The sequence below is a fragment of the Rhinolophus sinicus genome, chromosome 2, assembly GCF_057876585.1.
Source record: "Rhinolophus sinicus isolate RSI-liver-muscle chromosome 2, RSI-T2T, whole genome shotgun sequence".
NCBI classification, from domain to species: Eukaryota; Metazoa; Chordata; class Mammalia; order Chiroptera; family Rhinolophidae; genus Rhinolophus; species Rhinolophus sinicus.
In genome coordinates this window covers 158,164,114-158,187,537 of record NC_142502.1, presented here as the reverse complement: position 1 = coordinate 158,187,537, position 23,424 = coordinate 158,164,114, and the positions used below count along the sequence as shown (strand labels likewise).

Here is a 23,424-nt window from a genome sequence, read left to right as displayed (position 1 = left end):
CCTTCCCGTGGTGCTCCCTGTCCCCTCTCCGCCATGAGACCTCCTTGGACAACACCAGCCACACGATTGCCCCTCTTAGAGCTCCCAGAGCCCCATGCCAGCCCCACACAGTGGAGTCTTAATTAAGAGCCAGCTTGTTCCTCTGTGTCAGTTTGCAGGATTCCATGGGAACTTACCAGGCAGCCTGCCCCCGCATCAATGGGCATTTCCAGCTGGGCCCAATGTAGAGTCTGGTGCTACAGAAGCCTCAGTGGGGGTTTGTAGGGAAGAACAGTTGGAGTGGGGGGTGCAACTCCCCATTTTACAGATGAGGACCTTTGGGGAACAGAAACTAAGTGACTTGCTCAAGACCCCATCGCCATCAGGAGCTGAGCCAGGATTGGGACCAGTGTCTGCGGGGGGCTTGTCCTCTCGTGCTTTTCTCTCAATCTGGCTCAGCCTCCTGAATCCTGCTGGCCAGGTGCTCCGGGAGACAGATCTCAGTTTCTCCAGCCTCGGGCCCATCCAGCCAGTCGGAGCTGGTCAGCAGGCATCTGCGGGGTTTCTGGAGCTGCTGCCTCCCCTGAACCCCAACTCCTTGCTCTCCAAATCGCTCATCCTTTAACTGACCAGCTCACCAACCTGGAGGTGGCCTACTGCCCAGGCTAGCAGCTTGAGCTCGACCAGGAAGGGAATGGAGGGCTGCCCTGCTCCTCAGTTGTCAGGGATGGTGGTTGGGCCACAGAGGGTTTCAGCCCTCCTCACCCATCTCTCTCTGGGCTGTCAGCTCACCCTCGCTGCCTCCCTTGTATTGTGGTTTTAGTTTTAACCCCGCTCAGCCTTTTTCTTGCACACAGCTCACCACAGCCGCGCCCAAATGGTGCTCAGCTCCACTCGCCTCCCCACGCTGATGGCCTCTGTCTCAACATCTCAACCGCACACTCGAGGAAGGGAGAGCCTACAGGCACCCCTTGCGCCCCCAGCGATGGCCAGTGGTCAGTCTACAAAATGCACAGAGCTGCCTGTCTCCTGAGGGAGTGGACGGGCCTAGGCAGGGACAGGAGCAGGCCAGGGCACACTGGTTTGGGTGCCAGAAGCCACCTTAGGTTTGATGCTGCTCCCTGGTCGGCTGACCTCGTGGGTTTCCACTGGAGGAGGATACCCCACACAGGTGGCCTTGACATCTGGGTGTAGTGGGCTTCGGGTACGATTTGTTCATTCCCCTTGTTGGGGGCGGTTACCCATCCCTGTTCTTAGTGACACGAATTCGGGTACACTGGCACACCAGGCATGTGGGCAGATGACATTCCTGAACCGGGAAAGAAGGAGGGGGCATTTATTGGAGGCCCGTGGGCTGTGAGTCAGCGCCGCTGAGACCCCCAGCTGTCCCCTGCTTCCCTGGGGCCTGACTGCTATGGGTGCCCCAGAGTGCTTGAGAGGCCTGCCTTGTAGACGCCCCCCTCTCTGTGTGTCACATGTTGTGTAGGATGATGTTTGCACATGTGACCTGTGCCGATTGATCCCTTTCCAACTGGAACAGTCCCTCCTGCTCCCAGGACAAAAACAGCCACAGGCCTTTTTCCCCTGAAAAGTTCGAACTCCCTATGTCAGGGAGTGAGCTCACAGGCAGAGCAGGAATGGCAGCCTGCTTGCTTTGCAGGGTGGGCAGTCTCCCCCAGGCCCAGTCCCAGAGCCCTGCCTGCCCCTCTACCCTGTCCCTGGCTCCCCTCTGCTGAGCAGTGCAGACAGGCACAGGTACCTGCAGATGCCAGATGAGGAAAGGAGCTGTCAGACTGGCGTGGTCCTGGGTCCATGCTCTCAGCAGAGCAAGTGTTGGAAGGCGCGGGTCCCCAAGGCAAGGGAAGCTTTGCGAGAAGCAGTGCCCTATGACCCTGAGCACAAGGCCCCTGGGTGGGTGGAGAGGTCCAGGGAGTCACTGGTAGAGATAACAGCTTTGATCCTTTCACTCGGGCTGTGTGGCCTCAGACAAGCCACCTGGCGTCTGGATATGCTGCCCACACATGAGGAGTTGTAGTTCTGAGTGACCCATGCTGGTGATTGAGCAGCCTGCGTGCCAAGGCCAGCACAGCTCTCCCACTGACTTTTGTGTCTCCTCTTTGCAGCTGGAGGAGGCGGAGCACTTTGCCACGATGGTGATCAACCTTGGCGAGGAAGCTGGGGAATTTCTCTCCAAGGGCTACCTGGCGCTGGGTCTCACCTACAGCCTGCAGGCCACTGACGGTGAGTGCCAGGGCCTCAGAGCCTCTGTTGGGGTTGATCGGTCCTCCTAATGGATTCCCAGGCATCTTGTTCCATCAGTGCCCACCTTCCAACACATCTCCATCAACTCCTCTGGGATAGATGTGCACATGTACACACCCACCCCACCCCCCAGTCCCATTTCCACTCTTGCCCAGACTTCACCACTCTCAGGCATGCCTTCTTCATAAACCAATACATCCCCCAGTTCAAGGCCCAGCCCAGTCCTGGCAGAGTGCGTGCTGACCTCTGCCTCTGGGACTCCTGTGGTGCTGGCAGCTGTAATGAGCCACCAGCCCTGACCCACATTCTGGTTCATTCTGATTCACCTTTACCCTCAGCACCACTGTGATTTTTCTGGGGTCTCTTAAATCCCCTTCCACACATGACATAAAGCTCTGTAGACAGTAGGTGTTTAGTAAACACTTGTACTTGGCAGATGGGTTCCACTCCTGCCACCCAGAGCCTGGCGTTCTCTCCCCAACCCTGCCAGCTCAGCTATGTGTCCCCCATGGATCAGGCAGTCACCTACTACTTCTATATCCTTGCAGCTTAAGGGAAAGGGAGTGCCCCCCCAGACCAAACGCAGGATAGGAATTGGCCCCCAAAAGTATGACAGAGGTTACGGGAGCGGGGAGCTGGGGTGAGGGAGTTAGGTTCAGTGGGTACTACTTTCTGTTTGGGATAATTAAAAAGTGCTGCAAATGGAGATTGGTGATAGTTGAACAACATTGTGAATGTACTTAATGCCACTGAATTGTTAAAATGTTTAAAATTTGTTAAAATGGTTAAAAACGAAGCAGCAGCAGCCTCTTGGGTAAGGAAGCCCAAGGAGGGACCTTGCTCTTGAGCGTCGGGCCTTTGAGAGGGTCAGGTTGGCCCAGATGGCAAAGGCCATGGAATGGAAAGACCTGGTGTGCCAAGAACCATGCCAGGAGCCTGGGGCCGGGTGGACCCCCACCCCTGGTAACCAAGGCGATGGGTGGCATCAGTCTGGAATGGCTTGAATGCAGGCATTTGCCAGACAGGGCCCAATGGGGCCTCTCCCTGTAGAGCCTGTGTGCCCTGGGGTGGGACAGGGCTGGAATGGCACCTTTAGCACCCCCTTAGCACCCCTCATGGCTGTCTCCATCCTGTCTCCTGCAGCAACTCTGAAATGCAAGCAGGATGAATTGCACCGGAAAGCACTGCAGACACTGGAGAGGTGAGGAGGGCTTGAATCTTGCAGAGACATGAGGTGGCCCATGCATATACTTTATCTCAGTGGACTCTCTGGTGTAGACAGAGCAAAGGTTTATGATCCCATTTCATTGACCAGGAAACCGAGGCTCCGAGAGCTCACACAGGAAGCAGGGACAGGCCTTTGGGCTTGGGTGGGCGGGTTGAGCCTTTCAACACTGGTGGACTGTTCCCCCCCTAACGCAGGCTGAGCCCCAGCTCTCCTGAGCTCAGGGCTTTAAAATGGGAATACTAACCCATTATTGTTGTGATAATTACCTGAGATAAAGCAAGAAACGCACCTTGCACAGTGCCTTAACTTGTAGCAGGAGTTCAAAAATGGTGTTTTCCTCCTCCAGCCCCTCCCCAATTCGAGGGCTGGGAGGCTCCCCTCACCTCCAGTCCTCACAGAGACTTCCTGGCAGCCCAACGTCAATCCAGAGAGATGGGGTAGGAGGGGGGGCAACAGAGGAAACCCTCCCCCAGCAGCGGCCCTCCCTTCCTCAGAGCCATCCTTGCTGAGCCCCTCTCCCCACCACGATCCTCGGGCCCCCTGAGCATCCTCCCCCACTCCTTCCTCTGGCCCATCACAGGGCTGCCCCCTCAGAGCCCTGTGTGTCTGGCCCCCCACCCCTCCACCCCCAAGCACTGATGTGGGAGCCACCAAGCAGGGGCCGACCCTGGACTCCTTCTGCCAGATTCCTCAGAACATGTAGCACATCCAACTCCCTTCTGGGGCAGGTTGTTCCCGAACCCAGGGAGGTCCAAGAGTCCCATCCTGGCCAACCCTATCTGAGCACCCAGGGTGGGGGCGCATTCCTTCCTTCCCCTTCCACAACTTCATTCTGGGCTTCTTGCCCAGAGAGGCCATTCCCAGCCCCCCCCCCCCCCCCCAGAGAGGTGTTCCCTTCTGCCCTACAGTGGAGAAGGCAGGCTCCAGGCTCTGTACAAGGCCAGAGCAGGGCCACAGCCAGCCCCACAGCTGTCCAGAGAGGAGCTTCCCCCACACCCCAATCCTACCCCTCCCAGACAGCCCCCCCACCTCAGCCAGAGCCAGCCCTCTAGCAGCCTACTGCCCTTGCCTTCGGCTGCCTTTGGCTTTCTGCCTGAGCTGTCATCTCCCAGCTGGGCACCTTCCCAAGAGGGGCCAGGAAGAATCCCTGCCATTTTGCCCTGCAGTACCCAGTACACGTGGCATGCTGGAGGCCCATGTCACACAATGGTTGCTCAACCATTGGTGACTGACTTGGTGTTGCTTTTCCCCGTACAGAGCCCAGCAACTGGCGCCTGGCGACCCCCAGGTCATCCTCTATGTCTCCCTGCAGCTGGCCCTCGTCCGACAGGTGGGTCCTCACAGTTTCTAACCCTCAGGCTTCTGGGGGCTGCTGATCTTCTCCTGGCACCACTGCTTTTACTAGCTGTGTGACCTTTTGCAAGTGACTTGACCTCTCTGAGCCTCTATTTCCTTATCTACATCTTCATACAGGGACTTAGTAAGGATTAAGTTAGATAATGCGGTAAAGCCCCTGGCCCATGGTGGGCACATGGTGGGCAGATTATTCTCTGCCCTCCCTTCTCCTAGAATATGTCAGACTCCCGAGAAGTTGACAAGTGACGCCAATAAGCATTGTGTCCTCACCTTTCGCCGAGCTTTCCCCAAGGATCTGGGGGAGCATAGTGGTTGGCACATGGAGCTGTTTATTTCACCCCAAAGCTTTTCTTTGACCCTGTGGACACCACTGCCAGGCTTTGCCCCTGGGGCCTGATGGGGGCCTCCCATCCACTGACCAGCTTCGCCCCACTGGGACCACCACCCCCACTCACGGCTCTCTAGGCCGACCCGTCTTCCTTCCCCAAGTTGAGCAGCTGAGCTATTGTGCCAAGAGGACACTGGTCTGTCCCAGGAGTGAGGCCAGACAGTCACCCACCCAGCGGGTCCCCTTTCAGGAAAGAACCAGGGCCCCCATCCCCAGGCCCTTCGGAGTCTCTGCTTCACATTGTGTGTTGGTCCTCAGCCTGGGGTTCTGTATTTACACCTGGCCTCTGAAGCAGGACCTCTCGGTGGTCTTGGCCTTCTGGATTGCCTGGGAACTGCAGACCAGCCTTGACTCCCGCAGCACAGCCCTCCTCACCTGCACTGGCGGGGACATGGCTGAGTTCCACATTGTTGGAGAGAAGCCAACAGCCCCCATCTGCTTGTGGTTAGGTGATGAGCAGTTCTGGCTAATGTGGGTGCTGCTGTACCCCCCCTCCCACTGGCCGGGGTGCCCTTAGTCCCATTTTACACCTGCAGACCTGAGCTTAGTCTTTGGGCACTGGCCCGGCCAGCACTGAGCCCCGGCGTCTGACCCAGAGCCCACCCTGCTCCAGTTAAGAAACCCCAAGTGGCTCTGAGTATCCTGTTCCCCTGTCCTGTTTGGAGACGGGGCACAGGGACCCTTGTCCACCAGTCAGGTGGTTGGTCTTACTGGTCTGTGTCAACTTCTGGCTTCTGGTCTCATCTCCCATTTGTTCACTGAGCTGTTTCTGCAGACTGTCAGGTTGCTGTCTGCTTTACCTAACGCTCAACCCTGCATCGGCCTGGCTTTTCCCCTCACTACACCCTGACTCTCATTGCTGGTACCCTTCCCTCCCACCCGAAGCCCAAACCCTCATCCCGGTGCCCGTGTGTGTCCTGACCTGACTTATCCCTCATCGTCACTGTATTTCTGAGTCACTCTGGCTCGCTCTCTGGGCCCTTCTGTCTCAGCCCTGCTGTCATTCGCACTACTTCTCTCCCTTCTTGTACTCACCCCTCCCCCTAGCTCACTCCGTGCCTCCTCCACCTCGAGACTGCAGCTGACTGTCCCATCCCTCACCCCAGTGTGCCCATGGCTCCCCACATCCAGTTCCTGAATGAGGCACTTGCTACCTCTATGCTGCTCTCTGCAGGAACATCAGTCTGCTTTGCTGCTCCCAGGAACATGGATAGAAAGACACCTGAGACCACTTTACTTTTAGCCCTCTGTAAAAGAACCAGTGCTTTTCTTGCCAGTCACGTTCATGATAAACCTTTGGTGATGCATTTTTCAATATCTTTAGTTATTCAGCTACCTCTGATGAATGGCATATGTTGTCCCGAAGAGATGGCTGAGCCAGGCCAGTGGAGCCTGGCATCCAGTTTCCTTGAGGAACCCAGATCTTAGTAGCATCAGGGGTCAAGGGCCCTGAGTGAACTCGAAGCTGGCCCTGGCCTGCCTGGATCGCAGGCCCACTGACCCATCCTGCCCAGAGCATGTATGGCTGCCCAAGCAATGACAGCTGTGGGTTTGGATACCCGACCCAGGATAATAGGGTCCATTCTGCAGAATCACCAGGGCAGGAGTAGCCTCGGGGAGGCACGGACAAGCCAAGTTGGCAGCCACACGGACCTTAGCTTCCTCCTTCCCTTTCCTTGACCTTTCCACAAACGTAGGTCCCCATGGGAGGATTCTGGGCCTGGCACTGCCCACAGCCTATGCAGAGGCTGGGTGTAGACCAAGTAGAGGCCACGCACACGGGGACCCAAGGCCCCAGCTGGCTTGCACCAGAGGCCCTCAGGGAGCAAGCGAGGGCTGGTGTCTGAGGTTTGAAAAGGAGCAAGACTTTCTAAAAAGACTCACAAGACTCCTGGGAGGATGTGGATAGAGTCACAGGAGCTGATGCAACTGCCAGGCCTGAGAGCGTGAGAGAACAAACACATCCTTCAGGACTAGAAGGAAGAATCTTACCTGATCAGTAGGGGCCTGGCTTTGGGGGCTTGAAGAGGGAAACACATTTTCAAATGTGCACAATACTCAGCACATTTGTCCTACATGGTCTCATGCTCTCAGCCACTGTCATGGATATGACTATTGCCCTCATTTTGCAGCATAAGAACTGTAGCTCAGGCAGATGGGGTCTCTTGCCCTAAGGCTCCAGCTAGGACATGGCAGAGCTGGGATCCGTGCCCCATTTGACCCCAGAGCCCAAGCTCTTGCCACTGTGAGCCTCTGAGTAGGAGGGGCCTTTGTCTGTTGGCCCTTTCTCACTGCAGGGACAGGTTCAAAGAAGAGGGCCTGGCCACCTGTAGGCCTCTGGCTAGTGGTCCGGTGGCCTCTTCTCATAGCCCCCACTTCTCTGGTGTCGGAAATGCTTCCCAGCATCTACCTAGATCCTTCGTGCTGCACCGTACATCTGCTCCTCTCTCCTCCCGAGTGAGGGCAGCCGTGGCTCCCTGGGCCTGACTTGGAGGAGCAGATCCCTCTTGCCATGTGACTTAGGGGCGTTTTCTCCTCAGAGCCCCAGCCCTGCTCCCCAGTGCCCAGGGTCTCACCTGCGTCGGTGCCTAGCACCAGAGTCCTGGCGGGAGGTGTGGGCTTTGGGGAAGGTCACTAAGTTGGCGGTTTTCTCCGGCAGATCTCCAGCGCCATGGAGCAACTGCAGGAGGCCCTGAAAGTGTGCAAGGATGATGCCAACGCCCTCCACCTGCTGGCACTCCTCTTCTCTGCCCAGAAACACTACCAGCATGCACTGGACGTCATCAACATGGCCATCACGGAGTACCCAGAGAACTTCAAGTGAGTTCCCTGTGGGCACCGCGGGGCTGGGGGGCTGGCCCGCCACAGACACAGGTGTCCAGGCACCACTGGCCAGCCAACATACACTGATTAAGCACCCACTGCATGCATACTCCCTGGCTAGAGAATCAAGGCAGGGCAAGGACCTGTCGGGTCAGAGAATGGCTCTGGTGTTCTGTGCCAAGAGGTTCCAGGTGGGGCGTGGGGAGCTCTCTACAGCACCTGCGGGCGCCACTGGGGCTTCGTGAACCACAGAGGGGCAGTGCTCGGACACACAAGCTCAGGTTGCTTCCGCCTGCCCTGGGCTCTGCATGAGTGTCCCGGGTACACTAACTTGTGTGACTTCATCATAACCCTGGCACAGCCAGTCAAGTATGGGACTCAACACTGGCTGGGCGGGTGGAGGCCAAGGGAGCCATGCTCCTGCCTCCAGCAGGCCAGCAGCATTAGGGAGATGGAGTTGTCTCCCTCCAGGGTAGTCCTGGCCTCTCCCTCCATTCTCAGCTCCCACACACTCCCGTTTACCACATCACCCAGGTGGTGTTCTCTATGGAGCAGGGATCACGCTGCACTTGGCCCAGGTGGTGGTAGGTGGGGCAGAACTAGACTTTCCTGCCTGCCCCCACCTGTGCACAGAGGACCTGCTGTCACCAACCAGGGCTCCGGGGGCAGGAGCCATGCTGCCAGCTGAGGCAGGAGGGTACGTTGTTCTGCAGGAGGGAATGAGAAGGACGTCAGCTTGATTTCTGCCCTCCCTCCCTCGGCAGGTGACACTGGGTATAATGGACCTTGTTTCTCTGAATCCTGTGATGCCAGCATGGGGGCGGGGGGGCTCTGAGCACCCCACTCCCACCATGTCCTGCCTTAGGGTCTGATGGAGGGCCATTTAGAGCCAGCTAGAGGCTATCGTCCTGCAGACAGCAGAAGGAAACATGATACTGGCTACACTGAGAGGTGATTCACGCTGGCAGTAAACACAGGTTCACAAAGAATTAGGGGAAATTGATGAGTGTCTCAGCCATGAGAGGAGATGTTGCAGTTGTTTCATCCCAGGGGAGTTCCCTTCATGTAAGGGACAGGACTGCCCCTCTCGGCAAGGCTCAGGCCTTCCTGTGCTTTCGGCCTCCTTCCTAGGATGCCAAGAGTGCCTTGGCTTGTAGACTTTGCTGGGAATGGCTTCTTCTCACCAAGGCTCAGGAAAGGTGCTTTGCGAGTAGCAGAGTGTCCTGCCCATAAGCTCCCCGGCATGCCCTACTGAGAGGGAGTCCAGTTGAAGGAGGCCACGGGTGGGCGTTCATCCTACAGGTCAGCCTGCTTACCTGAGACGAGACAACCTGTCTGCCAGCAGCGGCCTGGGTCGTGACCCTGCCTGTCCAACCGACATCCTGGCCCAGGTGTGTCCCAGCTGCCCACAGCCAGGTGTGAGCAGAGACAATGTGTGGCCCACTCAACATAAACCCATTATTTGTGTTAAGAAGACGCCCTTGACTCTGGACTTGGACCCTGCACTTAAGAGATTATTAAAATTGAAATCAGTTCACTTTAAAAGGCAGGTAGCTTAGGGACTACTAAGGCAATACTTAGGGAAACAGATAAAAAGGTACATGTGGACAAGGAATTAGTTACCTTGTCTCATTAATCCCAAGTACAAGACAGCAAGACTTACTGTATAGAAGTTTATTTTTTACTTTTAATGAAAATGCACAGAGGACAAAGTTCCTCCTTTTTTAGTGCCAGTTACCTTGCTTTTTTCCAGGCTCACCTGTGTGGCAGGGTCCGACCCATGGTCTGCTGCTGGCCATGTGTGAGTGTGTGTGTGTGCGTGTGCACAGACAGCTGTGTGTGTCATCTATTGTCAGGCTTCAGTGGAAAAAGAAACCGCCAGGAAGAAAGGCTTAGAATTCTAGGGTGTGGAGGAGGTTCCTCACTGAGCCCCTGGAAATGAGTGTGTGTCACAGAAGGAACAAGAGGCCAGGCCAGGCCTCAGACATTGTTTTATCCGCATGTCCTTTTTCCAAGAGAAATCTTCCATGTAAATTGAGACTATGAACAGTTCAGGCCAGAGCTTTCCTGATGGAAATAAGGGAAGGGGATTCACATGCTGCATACTCGGCCGCCGGTCCCAGCATCTGGCATTTTACTGCGTAGTGTCTCTCCCTAACTTCTGGAATGCCTGCTGTCTGCTGGCAGAATCACCTCCTCTGGCCTGATGTGAGGAGGCTAACACCACTTTTAGGAAATCTGCGTGAAGCCCATGCCGTGCAAGGCACAGTGGGAAGGGGTTTGTCCGGGATGTGGGGGGCTCTCTAGCTCTTGCTCAGCACCTCCAACCCACCCACCTCCTGTGGCTCCTGGGCTGGGTGTGGAAGTCTTCTCTCTAGTCTTCCCTCCTTTTATTGGCAGTGTGTGCCTCTCCCCCAGTGCACTCTCCGCCCCTCCCCTTTCCTCCCATCTCATTCAGCTGCCCACTCCTTCCCCAGGAAATGCTTCACTCACTGAAAGTCTTCATGGGGGGCAGAGGAGGTGGTCCTTGCCATGAGGTTGGTGACACCCCCTAGGAGGCTGTGGATGGACTTGTGGGCCTCCCAAACACCTGGACCGGAACTTGAAGATTTGCGCTGTGTGCCTGCATCTGGGGTGATGGCTTTCAGCAGACCCTCAGAAGCATCCTAAACCCAAAAAAGACGAGAAGCCCCGGTGTAGACTTCTCAGCTACACCAGTGCTGTTGGTCCATTTGTAGGATAACTGTGCCCCTCTTTGTCAGCTGTGTCCCCACTGCCGCAGGCAGGAGCCTTCTAAACAGGCAGCCTCTGCCGTGGGAGCAGCGCTCCCCCATCCAGACATGCACCACAGAGCCACTGAGGGGCCTCGGGCTGGGGCCGTGGGGCCAGCGGCAGGGAGACCTCTCTGATGTGCGAGCCCAAGGAAGGAAAACGTTTGTGTGTCATCCCCAGGGGCCTCCTCAGAATTCCTCTATTCCTCTGTCGCTACAGAGAGGCCTGCTGTGAAGCGTTTGGGGGATGAGCATCCCATCCCCTGTGGTGCCTCACTTTGCGAAGTCTGCCCTTTGGGTTCAGGGGCACAGAGAAGCGGTGCAGGTTATCTGTGCCACCATGAGCCCTCACTGCCATGAGTTCCTCATGGCCTTCATCTGAGCTAGCCCTAAAAGGCTGCACAACTAACTGGGGAAAATAAAGGGGGCTTCTGGCCTAAGAACTGTGAGAGAATACATTTCTGTTGTCTTAGGCAAAAAAAAAAAAAAAAGAAAAAGAAAAATTCCACTTTAAAGTGTGTGTGTGAGTGTGTGTGTGTGTGTGTGTGTGTGTGTGTGTGTGTGTGTGGTTGGAAGTGGGGGTAGAAAATCTGGAACGACCATAGTGTACGACCATGGCTCTTTGCAAATAAATCAATAGTGTTCCCCACAGGTGAAACCTCAGAGTACAAAACCCCATGGGTTGTTAGCAGGATATGTCATTGAGTCCGTTACTGGTCAGGGATCACTGAAACTGTCATTGTTCTTCAATGGAAACTGCATCGTGCTTCTCCAGCTGCTCCTCACATTGGGAACAAGCTGTGTGGCTCCAGCCGTTGCCATGGCAGTTAATTAAATGACCGGTTCAGTAAATACCACTGCCACAAAACAAAAAAACCCAAACCCCCTATACCCTGACCTCAGCGTCCCCAACAAGATCTCCACATTCGGGGGGGGCACCTCAAGGCCCATAGTCTGGATCTGTTCCCACTGAGACCCTCCCCATCACCTGCAGCCTTTTAGAGACTCTGCCTTTCTGCAGAGCCTGCCTTAGTGAAGGAAGAGGTGGGGAGGCCAGTGTCAGAAGCGGAGGAGACCTGGCACAGCGGGAGGGTGCTGGTGGGTGCAATGGACCCCTTTCCACATAAACTTATCCCCAGGAGAGTCATGCCTGTCCCTTACCTGTGTCCCCTCCAGCAGCATTCTCCTTTCCATGCCTCCATTTTCTCATCGACCGAAAGACTGACTGACACCTGTCCTCCCTCTCTGCTTCCAAGGTCTATTGTGAGGCTTAGGCAGCAGACGGTCTCACAGTCGGTTTACAGCCGTGTTGAGGGGCAGCAGTGTGAAGGGCTCTGGAAGGCAGACCACAGACAGTGTGAACTGCAACACGGGACCCAAGGGGCAGTGCGCATGGGCCAGGAGGTGAAGGAGGGTGCCCTGTGTGTGAGGGAAGGCAGGAAGACAGAAGCAGGGACCCTCCGTGAAAGATTGTTAAGCTTTTTAGCTGCACAAGAGGCCACTGTTGTTAAAGGCAGTCTTAAGACTCCTGGAGAAAAACCCAGATTTCATGGAGTTGAAATTTTGAAAATCTTCCTGACTTTAGGGATTAGAAAGCCAAGCACAGAGGATCTTGATTTCCGTGCCGGGGGAGTGACCTTTACTTAATGGAGCTTGGGTCTAAAAAGGCAGGAACGTGATGAGGCAGAGACTGATGGCCGCGGGGACAGTGTGAACCTGGTACGGTGGGAACCAGACACCCTGAGCAGCTTCCTGAAATCCTGAGGGCTTCCAACTAAGCCCTGGACACATGTGCTGGCCCGGGCTGGTCCTGGCCAGCCTGCGGAGGGCCTCATGGGGGCAGCAGCCTCCCTATTTGGACCTCGTTGTAAGCCAGGCCATGCTGTGGAATGTGAGAGGGCCCATGCAAGCTTAGAGATACCTTTGCCAGTCTTTTCTCCTGGTCCTGGGTATAGGAGGCAGCTGGGAGGCTCAGCCTGGGAAGGGCAGGAATATGGGGTCAAAGGGAACCAGCCACTGATAAGTGTGGTTCCTAAAGCCCAGGGCTCCTTGGGGGCACTGGTTTTAGGTAACAGATTCCTTGTGCTTTAGTCAGGCCACTTGTAGTGAAGGTCACCATGGTAACCAAACAACATTCCTGGGCTAATGATGGGAGCTTTCCAATAACCAGCCTGTCAGTCACGGCCCCCACCCCAGGCTTGGCAGTCTGCCAGACCAGTTTTGAAAGCCCAGGCCATGGGGCTGGAGGCAGAGGAGCCAACTGGTTTGTCCTGCCCCTCTCCACAATACCAAGGCTGCCTCCTCCCACCCCTGCTGGTTGGGGTAGGCCCTGGTGGTGGGAGTTTCTGCCTAGCCCAGCCCAGGTCCAGGGGGACTTGGAAGGTCCTGGGGGGACGGGGGGATGGGCACTCCCCAGCACAGGAACAATGTGGCTCTCTCAACAAGCTGGAGCTCGCTGCCATGTAAACAAATGAAACCATCAAAGCCATCTCCCCAGGGAAACCTAGGCTGTTTTGGAAAATGTTTGAGCTGATAACTAGGTGTTGGCTGGGGCCAGACCTCAACCTTATCAGGTTAAGGCTAACGTTGGCCCCAAGGGCACCTCTCTGATCTACCCTGCCTGCCTCACCTTTTTCTCAAGTGGCAGGTGACATTTCTAGTAGCGCCTTCTGCAGAGGAGAAGATCGGTCCCGGTCCCGGGGCTCCTGTTAACATTTCTGACTTAAACCCAGTGTGTTTATTGGGTGATCTTATTAGGGACTTGCAGTAAATCGAAAGGACGCTTAAAATACCAACCCTCCCGTGAGGGGGCTGGAATCAAAGGTACGATCATAAACCTAGTTTATCACTTGGCTGCGTTCATGAAACATGTTTGGCTGCCACAGCCCCCCTGAGGACAAGAGCTGGGGGTTCTACTTGCAGGCCCTGAGGTTGAAGGAAATGTTAAGCCAGGCATAACATTTCTGGCACTGTGCTGGCTTCCCCAGAGGTCAGTTCCTCATCGCTAAGCTGGTTTGACATTCAGCACTTCCCTCCAGCGGGATGTTCCAGGCAGCCTCCTGTGATGTGCTCTGTGTGACACCGCAGTGGAGTCCTCTGTCTCCCATAGTGGCCCACGGTGCTCAGACCGGAAATGCAGATGACCCACTAGGTGGTTTTGTTTGAGGAAGAAAGGAAAGAGGTATTTGCAGATTTTTCCAAAAGGAATTCTTCATTGTTTTAAAGTGGTTTGATTCCTTCACTTCCTGATCCTCAACACCTGGATGCTTTTGCTTCCAGTCTGTGCGGGAGGCAGGCACTGGGGCCCAGGGCACACCAACCTAGCAGGAGTGGCCCCGGCCCAGGAGAGGCATTCATGCCCCTAGAGCGGGACTGGCTCCCCTTAGCACTGGGTGGTCTTCCGGTCTCAAAGGTTTGCTCACTGGGCAGAAATCATACACCAGGACCAAGGTGTTTGCTTATTGGTGTTTTATCCCGGGGCTGGGAACCTACCTTTGTTCTACCTGAGGACCTTCTTTCTGAAACTTCTTCCTCCCCAGAATGGTTATGGAATGGCTCTGTGTGGTTTGTGTTTATATCTTTCAAGGTCATGAATTAGTGTTTGGAGAGTCACTTGCAGGTAACTGGAGGTGGCCTGCTGCTGAGGGAAGTGGGCCTGGAGGCCACCGGGTCAGCTGTCAGTCTGCAGGCCTTGCTGTGCAGTCAGCCACAGCCCGTGAAGTGGGTGTGGGCTGCACTCCAGATGGGGCGGGGCCTTTGAAGTAAGGAGAGGCTAACTTCAGTAAGCAAAGCTTACAGACTGTTGATTTTTAAAGCTTCAGAGTCAGGTCACATTGAATGAATTTATTAAGGGGTGGAAGATCGGTGTAAGCCTTAAAACGTTAGGGGATATGGGTCAGTGTAATCCTCCAGACCTAAGGGAAAAAAATCACTGGTTTTTTAGGGCTAAGAAGAGATACCAGAGGGTCCCTTTCACATTCATCGGTGGGAAGGTAATAAAGCCGGGCCTGATTATGGCCCTCGTCCTCTGAGGGAGATGCTCCTGTTAGAGCTTTAAAAGCATACCTTCAGAGTGTATGTGTATGCTTTTAATCAGTTAACTGCCCTGTTGGAGTTTGGGAAACCTGTATCTTCCAGTGAATCCCTGGAATTTCTGGCCAGGGGCTGGGCCACTGTGACAGCCAGGTGATTACAGCCTGAGTGGGGGCTGTTCCCTGCTTCTCCTGCCTCATCCTGTCCTGGGGGGAAGGGCTCTGTGCCTGGTCAGGCCGGCCCTTCCCTTCCACTTCTAGGCCTTCGTCCCTGCCAGTCCAGCCCTCTAGGGTGCCCTCCTCACCTCGCTTTGCTTCTGAATCCTGCCTATCCTCAGAGACTCCCATTGGCTCCACTTGGCCTTGAAGCTCCTGCATTTCCTCAAAGGTGAACCACTCAATTGAGTACTTGGTTCTCCTGTTTTGTTTCCTAATTGCCTCAGATGTATTGTTTGAGCTTCCCCTGAGTTTGGAAGCACCAAAGAGACTGGCCTGTCCTCTGCATCCCCCTCCCGCTGTAGAGACCCCATTGCTGGGCACCCAGCACCTAGGTAGACGATGGGAAGGAAGGAAGAAAGGAAACACATGGGGATGCTGGCATCTTCTAGCTCTCAGAGTGCTCATACCTCTTACCCTATTGTGTTGTCATTTTGGTTTGATTTGTTTATGTTTTAGTTTTTACAACCCTCCTACTTTAAAGGTGAACAAACTAATGGGAAAGCTAGATGACATCTCAAGGTCAGGTAGCTGATGAGTGGCAGAGCAGGGACTAGAACCCACGCCAGCTGAGGGGATGAACAGCCCTACTGTGCTTGAACCCATGAGCAGAAGAACACCTAGTGCTTGCTCTGTGCCAGGTGCCGCTCTAAGCACTTCAGCTGCATTACTCATTGAATCCCCTCAGCAACCTTAGGAGGGAGGTATAGGAACTAGCATTACTTTACAGATGAGGACCTAGAGGCATGGTGGGCATAAGTAAGCAATTGAACATAATAGGGGCTAGATAAATAATAATGACGGGGCAAATGTGGCTCGGACCCTTTATGAAGTGCCGGTCCCCTGCTAGGCCTTTATTTCCACATAAGAATCCCCAAGGCATAGATATGTCATAGATAGATAGATAGATACTTTAACTCCCATTTTATAGATATAAAACTGAGGCTCTAAAAAGTTATGCGACGTGCCTCAGGTCACATGGCTAGAAGGAAAGCTGGGATTTGAACTTGGTTCATCAGACATGGACCCTGCTTTTCACCACTGAGTCAGACTGAGGCGGCCAGGATGGGGCCCACTTGCTGTAAAACTCCGTGCTGTGTGCAGGCTCTGGCCTCCTGGCCACGGAGTTAGACTTTCCAGAGGCGTGGCCACCTGACTCAGAGAATAGCCTGCTTTTTCACTCAATTATGTGTTTTCTATAAAAATAGAATTCTTCATTAAAATAGCATGGTACAGCCATCAGCTGGAATTACTAATTACTGTCCTTTAAAGAGATAATACCCCCTTTTGTGCATTCGCCACACCTGCTGCCACCCTTTCCCCCAGCGTGGATGGCTCCCATGATGGCCAGGAGCCAGAGGGATCAGGCAGACCCGCCCAAGGCCCGTCAAAGAGGTGAACACACAGACGAGGCCAGGAAGAGTGGAGAGTTCCGCAGGACGCCCTGCAATTTTACTTCTGTTCTGCAGCAAAGATCCATTGAGTGACCACTAGGTCAGGAATTGGGAATACAAAGATAAGAAAGACATGGTCCCTGCTGGAGCAGAGGATCTGACAGGAAAGACTGATAATGACGGGGCAAGTGGTCTGGGAATGACAGCTGACCGTTTTTGAGGGGTGATTGCGCCAGGGCTGCCTTTACAGGCTCTGTTGCCCTTTGTCCCACCACTGGCCCCCCTGGGCGGTGCTGTTACTGTCCCTGCTTTACACAGTAGGTAGAACTCAGAGAGACGAAGGAAGCAGCAGAGCCTGGAAGCGTACCCGCTTCGTTCGATGCCAAAAGCCGTGTTTCTGCATGAGGTCCTCCCGTTTAAGGAGGAATGAGCCAGGGGCAGAGGTGGCTCTCTCAGGTGCATGCTGGTTACCATGTTCAAGTGTTTATTGTGTGTGCTGAGGAATTTTAGAGGGAGCTGCTTTCAGGAACATGAAAGTGAAAAATGTGGCCCCATTGTACTTGCCACCCACACAGACCAAGTCCTTCCCTGCAGCCAGGTCTGCTCTGCCAACCCCCTTGCCACCAAGAGTAGGGTGCTGGGATAAGCAGCCAAGGAGGGGACCCAGGGGAGAAGGATCCAAGACTCCTGGGAAGAGGAATGGACAAGACCACCTCTTACCCCAGGACAGTACTTGCTTAGCCAGAGCCACTGCCACAAAAATATCCCCTATTTACAAAATAATTCTCTTTTTAAAAAACAGGTTCTGGAAAGACTTATGCTCACCCAGTTCTGAGGAGGCTCCCTCTAAGATATTTCCTCTTCACAGCAGTGGAAAGAAATGACTTGTCTTTGTCTCAAATTGGAACAGCTCCAAGTCGTAATCCGTTTGATAGATAATTGCAGGCTGATCATGACCCTGCCCCAGGAGTGCAGACCAGGCGGTGCCCAGGAAAAGTGGTAGAAGGAACAGGTAGATGCCAGGCTTACCCAAGCATTCCGCTGGGACCCTCCCTCATCAGCCCTGATTGGAGCAGTCGGGAAGATTGACAAAGCTGGTGACCTGTGGTGACACCCAGAGACGCTGACCTCTCTGGTCTCTGTCTTCCTCTGCAGGATGGGGGCTGGCCCAGACAAATTCAAACATACAGACTCTACAGGGCTGAGATGATTCACGGTTCAGAAAGGGCATCCCCCTCGCTTCCTCCCCACCCTGTGCTGGGCCGTGCAGGTGACGTGGGAGGTGGCAGGTTCCTACTTTGACCGGAGTGCAGTGGTAGATGAGGTATGCTGTGAGGACAGTAGTGGAGGGAGCACCAAGCCTTGGCGTGGGGGCCTGGCTGGGCTGCCAAGGCGCTGGTGGCATTCTCCGGGGGGTGTAAGTCTTGGAGAGTGGGCTCGTGGCTTCACTGGGCCTCCCTGCTAGGACCCGGGCACCCACGCTGCGCCATGGAACGGAGCTACAGAGAGTAGCAAGACCCAGGACTCTGCTCCCTGTCGCCCCAGCAGCTTCGCCCCTGGATGGGACAGAGTGCAGGGTGTGTTTACACTGATCCTTGCTCCTTCCCCTTCCCTAGAGAGAACACTCACTTTCACATCTGCCTGCAGATGCAATGGTGTGGCAAGAGCATGCGGCCTTAAAAGACCCCAGTGTTTATTCCACACGGGCTTCCACCACGTAAAAAACAGGAAAGTGCGACAAGGAAGGTCCAAGATGGCAGATTAGAGTATATGAATCACATATGTACAGTTTAAAGAACAAAAAGGCAAAATGAATAACTACCAAAAACAAATAAACAAAAAAAACAGGAAAGTGCTTGCAAGAGGGGATCACCGCCGAGGTTGCTGTGGCTCTGTCTATACCTCCATCCTCTTCCTTTCCTTTCTCATGCCCATCTTAGGTCCCAGAAGCCACAAGGAAGACCCCCTGCCTTGCCTCGCCAAACAGGCCATGAAGCTCAGGGGCTTTTCGAGAGCCTTCAGGGGTACCTAGCCTGGAAACTGCTTTCAAGGGTCTACTAGGCCTATAGTTTCAAAGCAGAAGTCCCTTCCCTGAGCCTCAGGCAAGCCTGTGCTTGAGGACTGAATACAGCTGTGGGTTCTCAGCTGCTGCTTCAAGGTCACCGCAGTTCATCTGCAGGATCCCTGGGGCACACAGGGCAGGAGACCTCACTCCTATTTCACAGGTCTGGAACCTGTGACATGCCCAGCTGGGCAGCCACAGGGTTGGGACTTTGGCTCAGGTTTCTCACTCCTGGGCCCGTGTCTGTCCACTCTGAGTGAGGTCACACTGCAGGGTCTGTGGACAGCACTGTGGTCATTCCTGTCCCGCAATGGCTTTTGTCAGGCTGTGAGAGGGCTGCTAGAATCCAGTGTCTGGGCCTCCCTGTCTCAGACTCTCCCTGGTGGTACTATGGGCTCTGCCTGGGGGACCATCCTCTGGGATGAAGAGCCCCTAGTCACAAGGAGCCAGGCATCTTCACCCCATGCCCAGGACTCCCCGTTCTTCCCCAGGCCCTGTACCACTTTGCTTCTGGGCAGCTTAAAATGGAATCAGCCAGCTCGTTGCCTGTTGGCAGCGTGAGTCCAGCCCACTCTGCAGTTACGAAGTAGCAAGTGAAGCAGATTCCTCTGCTACCTGGTAGCCAGGAACCAGCAGCGGGAAGCAGTGGGGTCAGAAAATTGGCTCTGATTTAACACGGATTGCGAGACCTAGCACATGGCCGCATGGTTCTAACAACACGTATTTTCACAGTACTAGGCTGGCACCGTGTGCTCAGCTCTGTGCCAGGCACTGGGGAAGGTAGGGCACTGACGTGGAGGAGGCAAGGGCTCTGTCCTGCAGGTGGGCTCCCACGGCAGAACACAGGACAAGATGAATGGTGGTTTTACCACCTGCAGGCCACAGTGTCTGAATTTTAAAATGCTTGATATGAGTTTATCTTCATTATTAAACTCATAAGCCACGTGGCAAAAAGAAATATATAATGTAATTAAGTGCTAACTGCAGAGTGTCTGGAACATTCAGAGAAGACAGGGTGGTTGGTCACACTGGGGCTTCTCGGAGCAGGACATTTAGAGCCAATGGATTAAAAGAGTGGGCTTTTTTGAAAGCCTCAGAATCCTTTCTTCACATGACAGAGTAAATTCATTAAGTGTAGAAAACAGGTACGCCAGGGCCTGGGCTGGCTGGGGGCTGGGCAGCCAGGCTTGCCCCTCGTATCCCTCTGCCCCCAAGGCAGCAGCATGGCCCACGCAGGAAGCACAGCATTCTGATGAGGCTGTGGTCCATTTTGTGGGTCCCAAAGTGTCGCCCACCAGCCAGGGTGGCCCACCAGGGCTCTGCCAGCCTTCGGTGCTGTTGTTTGAAGAACTGGGTCACCCATCCTGATAGATGGGATGGAGAGGGAGCCCTGTGCTCCAACAGGCCTGGAGGTTTGGCGGTGTTAGTCAGAAGAGCAGCAATGTTGCCCCTTCCGAGGGAGGGGAGTTGTTTGCTGATCCCTGTTGAGAGAGGGGAGAGACATCAGCGGTGGGTTAGAGGCATGCCAGCAAGTGTGCAGATGACCACATCCCAACGTAGTGAAGGCTCTCCTAGAGCGGTGCGTGGACAGAAAGTCAGAGGGTAACTTCTGGTTAGGAGTTGGCTGCATGTCGCAGGGGAAGGGCGAGTCCCAGCAGCATGACAACCTGAAGCAGAGCATGGGTGAGCCCAGGAGCCTGTCCTGCAGTTCAGAGAGCTGCCAGTACCCGTGTGAGCAGTGCACGGGGGCCCCCGAGGTCATGCGGAGGGGTGGCAGGAGTGGAAGGTGGCCACACAGGCATTTGGATTGATGTCAGGGACAGTCAGGGCGGGGCTCTTTGTTGAGAAAAATCTCTCTGGCGGTGCTGAGCTGTGAGACCAAGGAAATCTCAGGAGCTAATCTGGAGCCTCCCAGGATCTGGGAGTGAAGGATCTGACCAATGGGTGACTGTTGGAGTGCTTGCCCCAGCCCAGAAAGGATGTGGTTGGGTTGAGAAATTCCGCTCTGGGTCACTCATGCTAATGGAATGTCAGCAGCGCGAGGATAACAGCCTGTGTTGGTAGAAGTCACTGTAACGCCAGCTCAGCTTTTGGCCACTTCTGTTCCGGGCACATGGTTGGTCAGGTCTGCCATGGCCCCATCCTGAGTCTCAGGAGTACAGGGAACGGGGGGGGGGGGGGGGGGGGGGGGGGGGGGCCTTGGCAGAGCGGGGCCTGCTAACGAGGAGGCATGTCTGAGGAGCTTGGCTATTAGGGGAATGCTGCAGGGCTGGTCTGCCCAGGACCTGTCCCAGAACCAACCCAGTCCAGCCCAAGTGGCCCTGCCCAGGGGACTCTGCTGCCTGGGGGGAGGGGCAGCCTTGGAATGGACTTTTCCCCGACCCCTGCCCCCACATACACACACAGGGAGAGGCTTTCACTCCTCACCAACACCTGCTGCTCCAGCTGCTGCCCCACACACACACTTCTCTTTCCCCGACTCCTAACTATATCGCATCCCACCCTCCTTTTCATCAAACACCAGCCCCAGCAAGACCCCTTCTCTGTGCTTTCCTGGCACTGAGTCTGATCCAAAAATACAACACTTGAGTCTCTGGGCAATGTGTCATTTGTAGCACTAATTGTTACCTTGAAGGCAGAAATTGTGTCTTCCACTTCATATTCCCTAAAGCAGAGGCTCCTAGCACTTGGGGAGTGTTGGCCCCTCTGAGAATCTGGGAAAGGGACGTAGGGGCAGGACCAGATCTCCCCAGCGGCCGCCCACACAGGGTGCTGAGACCACGTTCCTGTGAAGGCTACACTGTGGGGACCACCGTTTCTGCCCTGTCACCTTGTAGGCCAGCGGGGCATCCTGAGAGTCTGGGAAGGCTTCCTGAGGGAAGTGGGGTTTAAAGTCGCCATGGGAGATGGATGCAAATGGAGAGAGACCGTATGGGGGTGGGGTGGAGTGCCATGTGCGAAGGGGTAGAAAAGGCACGTGGCACGTTGGAGGAAAAGTGAGGAAGAAAAATACTTGCCTGAACCTCCTCCTCTGAAAAGAGGACTCGGGCAAATTCCATCCTCTTCACTCTCTCCCAAGTCACAGTCTAACAAAAACAAGGTGTGAGCGGTGAGGCCATCAGAGTTCCTCATGAGCCTGGAGCTCAGGTCTCAGTACAAGGCAGGGAGGCCAGGGCCCTGAGTGAGGGGAGGTCAGAGGGGAAAGCTCCTAGGTAGGCTCCTGGCCTCCCTGTCTGGGTCCTGCCCGCTGCTGCTGCCTTAGCTCACGGGGACGCTCCATCTAATACAGGACTCAGCTTCTGTGAGGGCCTGTGTGCCCATCTCAGAAAGGCCAGCAGAACCAGCCTGCAGCAATCACGTTCAAGGCCTAACCCTCCTGTGGGTTTACCCAACAATGGTGCTGGGAATAAAAGTGCCTCACTGACCACCCAGTGAGAAGCAGGAGGCTCAGCCTTGTTTGGGCCTCAGCCAGCTTGCCCAGGATGCTGGTGTGTATCCATGTGGCTGACAATACCCATGGTAAAAAAAAAAAAAAAAAAATAGTACTTCCATACTTCCTAAGTGTCCCAGACCTTCCCAGCAACTGAAGGTTCAACCCCTAGCACAGCAGGATGTCCAGACCCCGCCCCAGTCCTGGTGAGCCAGTCTTCTAGCGGTCTCTGCTGTGTCCTGGGCAGGGGGAGGCAGCCATGGCACCTTCTGTGGCCTTGCTTCCTGGTGGAACCAGCCCTTCTCTTCCCACCCTCCGTTCGGGCCACATCCCTGCACCATTATTACATCAGAGGACTTTCGGTTTTCTGGTTGAAAGAGATCCTGAGGTTGCTCTCTCCCTTTGCACAGTAACTGTGTTCCCAAATGGTGGCCGAATAAGACTTCATGTAGCTTTAATCCTATTGAATATATAAGGGGAGCTGGCTATTTTAGGAAATTCAATGAAGGCCCTTGACTTTGATAAAGTTAAACATGAATGTCCTCATGTATCTCGAGTCAGGAAACAAGTTTGCAATTTAATTGTGCAGAGGTGTTAATTGAGCACCTATTGTGTGCTGGCAAGGAGGAAGCAGACCTCTGACCTTTAGTGACCCTTTTACCTGTTCCTTGCTTAGCCTCTTTCCTTGATTCTGAGTTGCTTTCTGGGTCTGTCTCAGACAAAGCCCCATCTCGGGCCCCTGGGGTTTGTCAGCATAAAGGTAGCCACATGTTCAAAGGGGATCTGCAAACAAAGCAAGACCAGTAACCACACTTCACAGTGCTTCAGAGAGGGTAGGGCAAGGTAGGCTATGATGGGTGGGGGGACAAGGGGATGAGCGGTGTGGAAACTGAGGAATGCAGACGAGTGCTTTGTGCTTTGGCACACTGTCTGGAGAAACTGAGGCTCGGAGAGTTCAGGTGATCTTGGGGTATGGCCGAAGCCGCCATGCTCGTGAGCACTCTGCCTTCTGTAGGCCGGGGAGGTGGGCAGATGGGGGCTGTTCTGGTGGGGCTGAATCCCTTGGGATCCCTTCTGGGGACTGTGAGCCCCCTTGGGGGGCATGCTGACTGCCATTCTCCCTCCCTCCAGCCTGATGTTCACCAAGGTGAAACTGGAGCAGGTACTGAAAGGCCCAGAGGAAGCCCTTGTGACCTGCAGACAAATGCTACGGCTGTGGCAGACCCTGTACAACTTCTCCCAGCTGGGGTGAGTGGCTGACGTCATCCCTCGGGTTTGCCAGAGGGTTGACAGGCGGTGGTTGCCAGGGCAACCGCCCACTGCTTAGTAGCCACATGCCTGGTGGGTGGGGGGTGATGAGGTTTGAATGAGAATGTGGGCCTTCCTGCTCCTGGGGCCTTTTTCATCCCTGGTCTAATTTTAACCTTGTGACAATCCTCTGTGAAGTACATAAAGAACCTGTTTAGGAGACTGACATTCAGAGG

General features: G+C 54.8%; 1 protein-coding gene and 1 long non-coding RNA gene across 4 annotated transcripts in view; one reads left to right on the top strand and one right to left on the bottom strand.

The window, feature by feature from the left end:
• TTC7A (tetratricopeptide repeat domain 7A) overlaps positions 1–23,424 on the top strand; it is a 113,162-nt gene that overhangs the window by 63,722 nt on the left and 26,016 nt on the right. For all 3 annotated transcript variants that reach the window (XM_019748610.3, XM_088796179.1, XM_019748611.3), the window contains 5 exons: positions 2,103–2,220; positions 3,385–3,442; positions 4,727–4,799; positions 7,873–8,033; positions 23,072–23,188. In XM_019748610.3, coding sequence (XP_019604169.3) covers positions 2,103–2,220; positions 3,385–3,442; positions 4,727–4,799; positions 7,873–8,033; positions 23,072–23,188 — 527 coding nt within the window. The remainder of the gene's footprint in view (positions 1–2,102; positions 2,221–3,384; positions 3,443–4,726; positions 4,800–7,872; positions 8,034–23,071; positions 23,189–23,424) is intronic.
• Positions 9,377–17,669, bottom strand: LOC141571541 (uncharacterized). The gene is made up of 3 exons (XR_012496344.2): positions 17,274–17,669; positions 11,969–12,141; positions 9,377–10,702 (listed from the first exon to the last, which is right to left on the bottom strand). It is a non-coding gene; the product is annotated as an uncharacterized LOC141571541 (long non-coding RNA).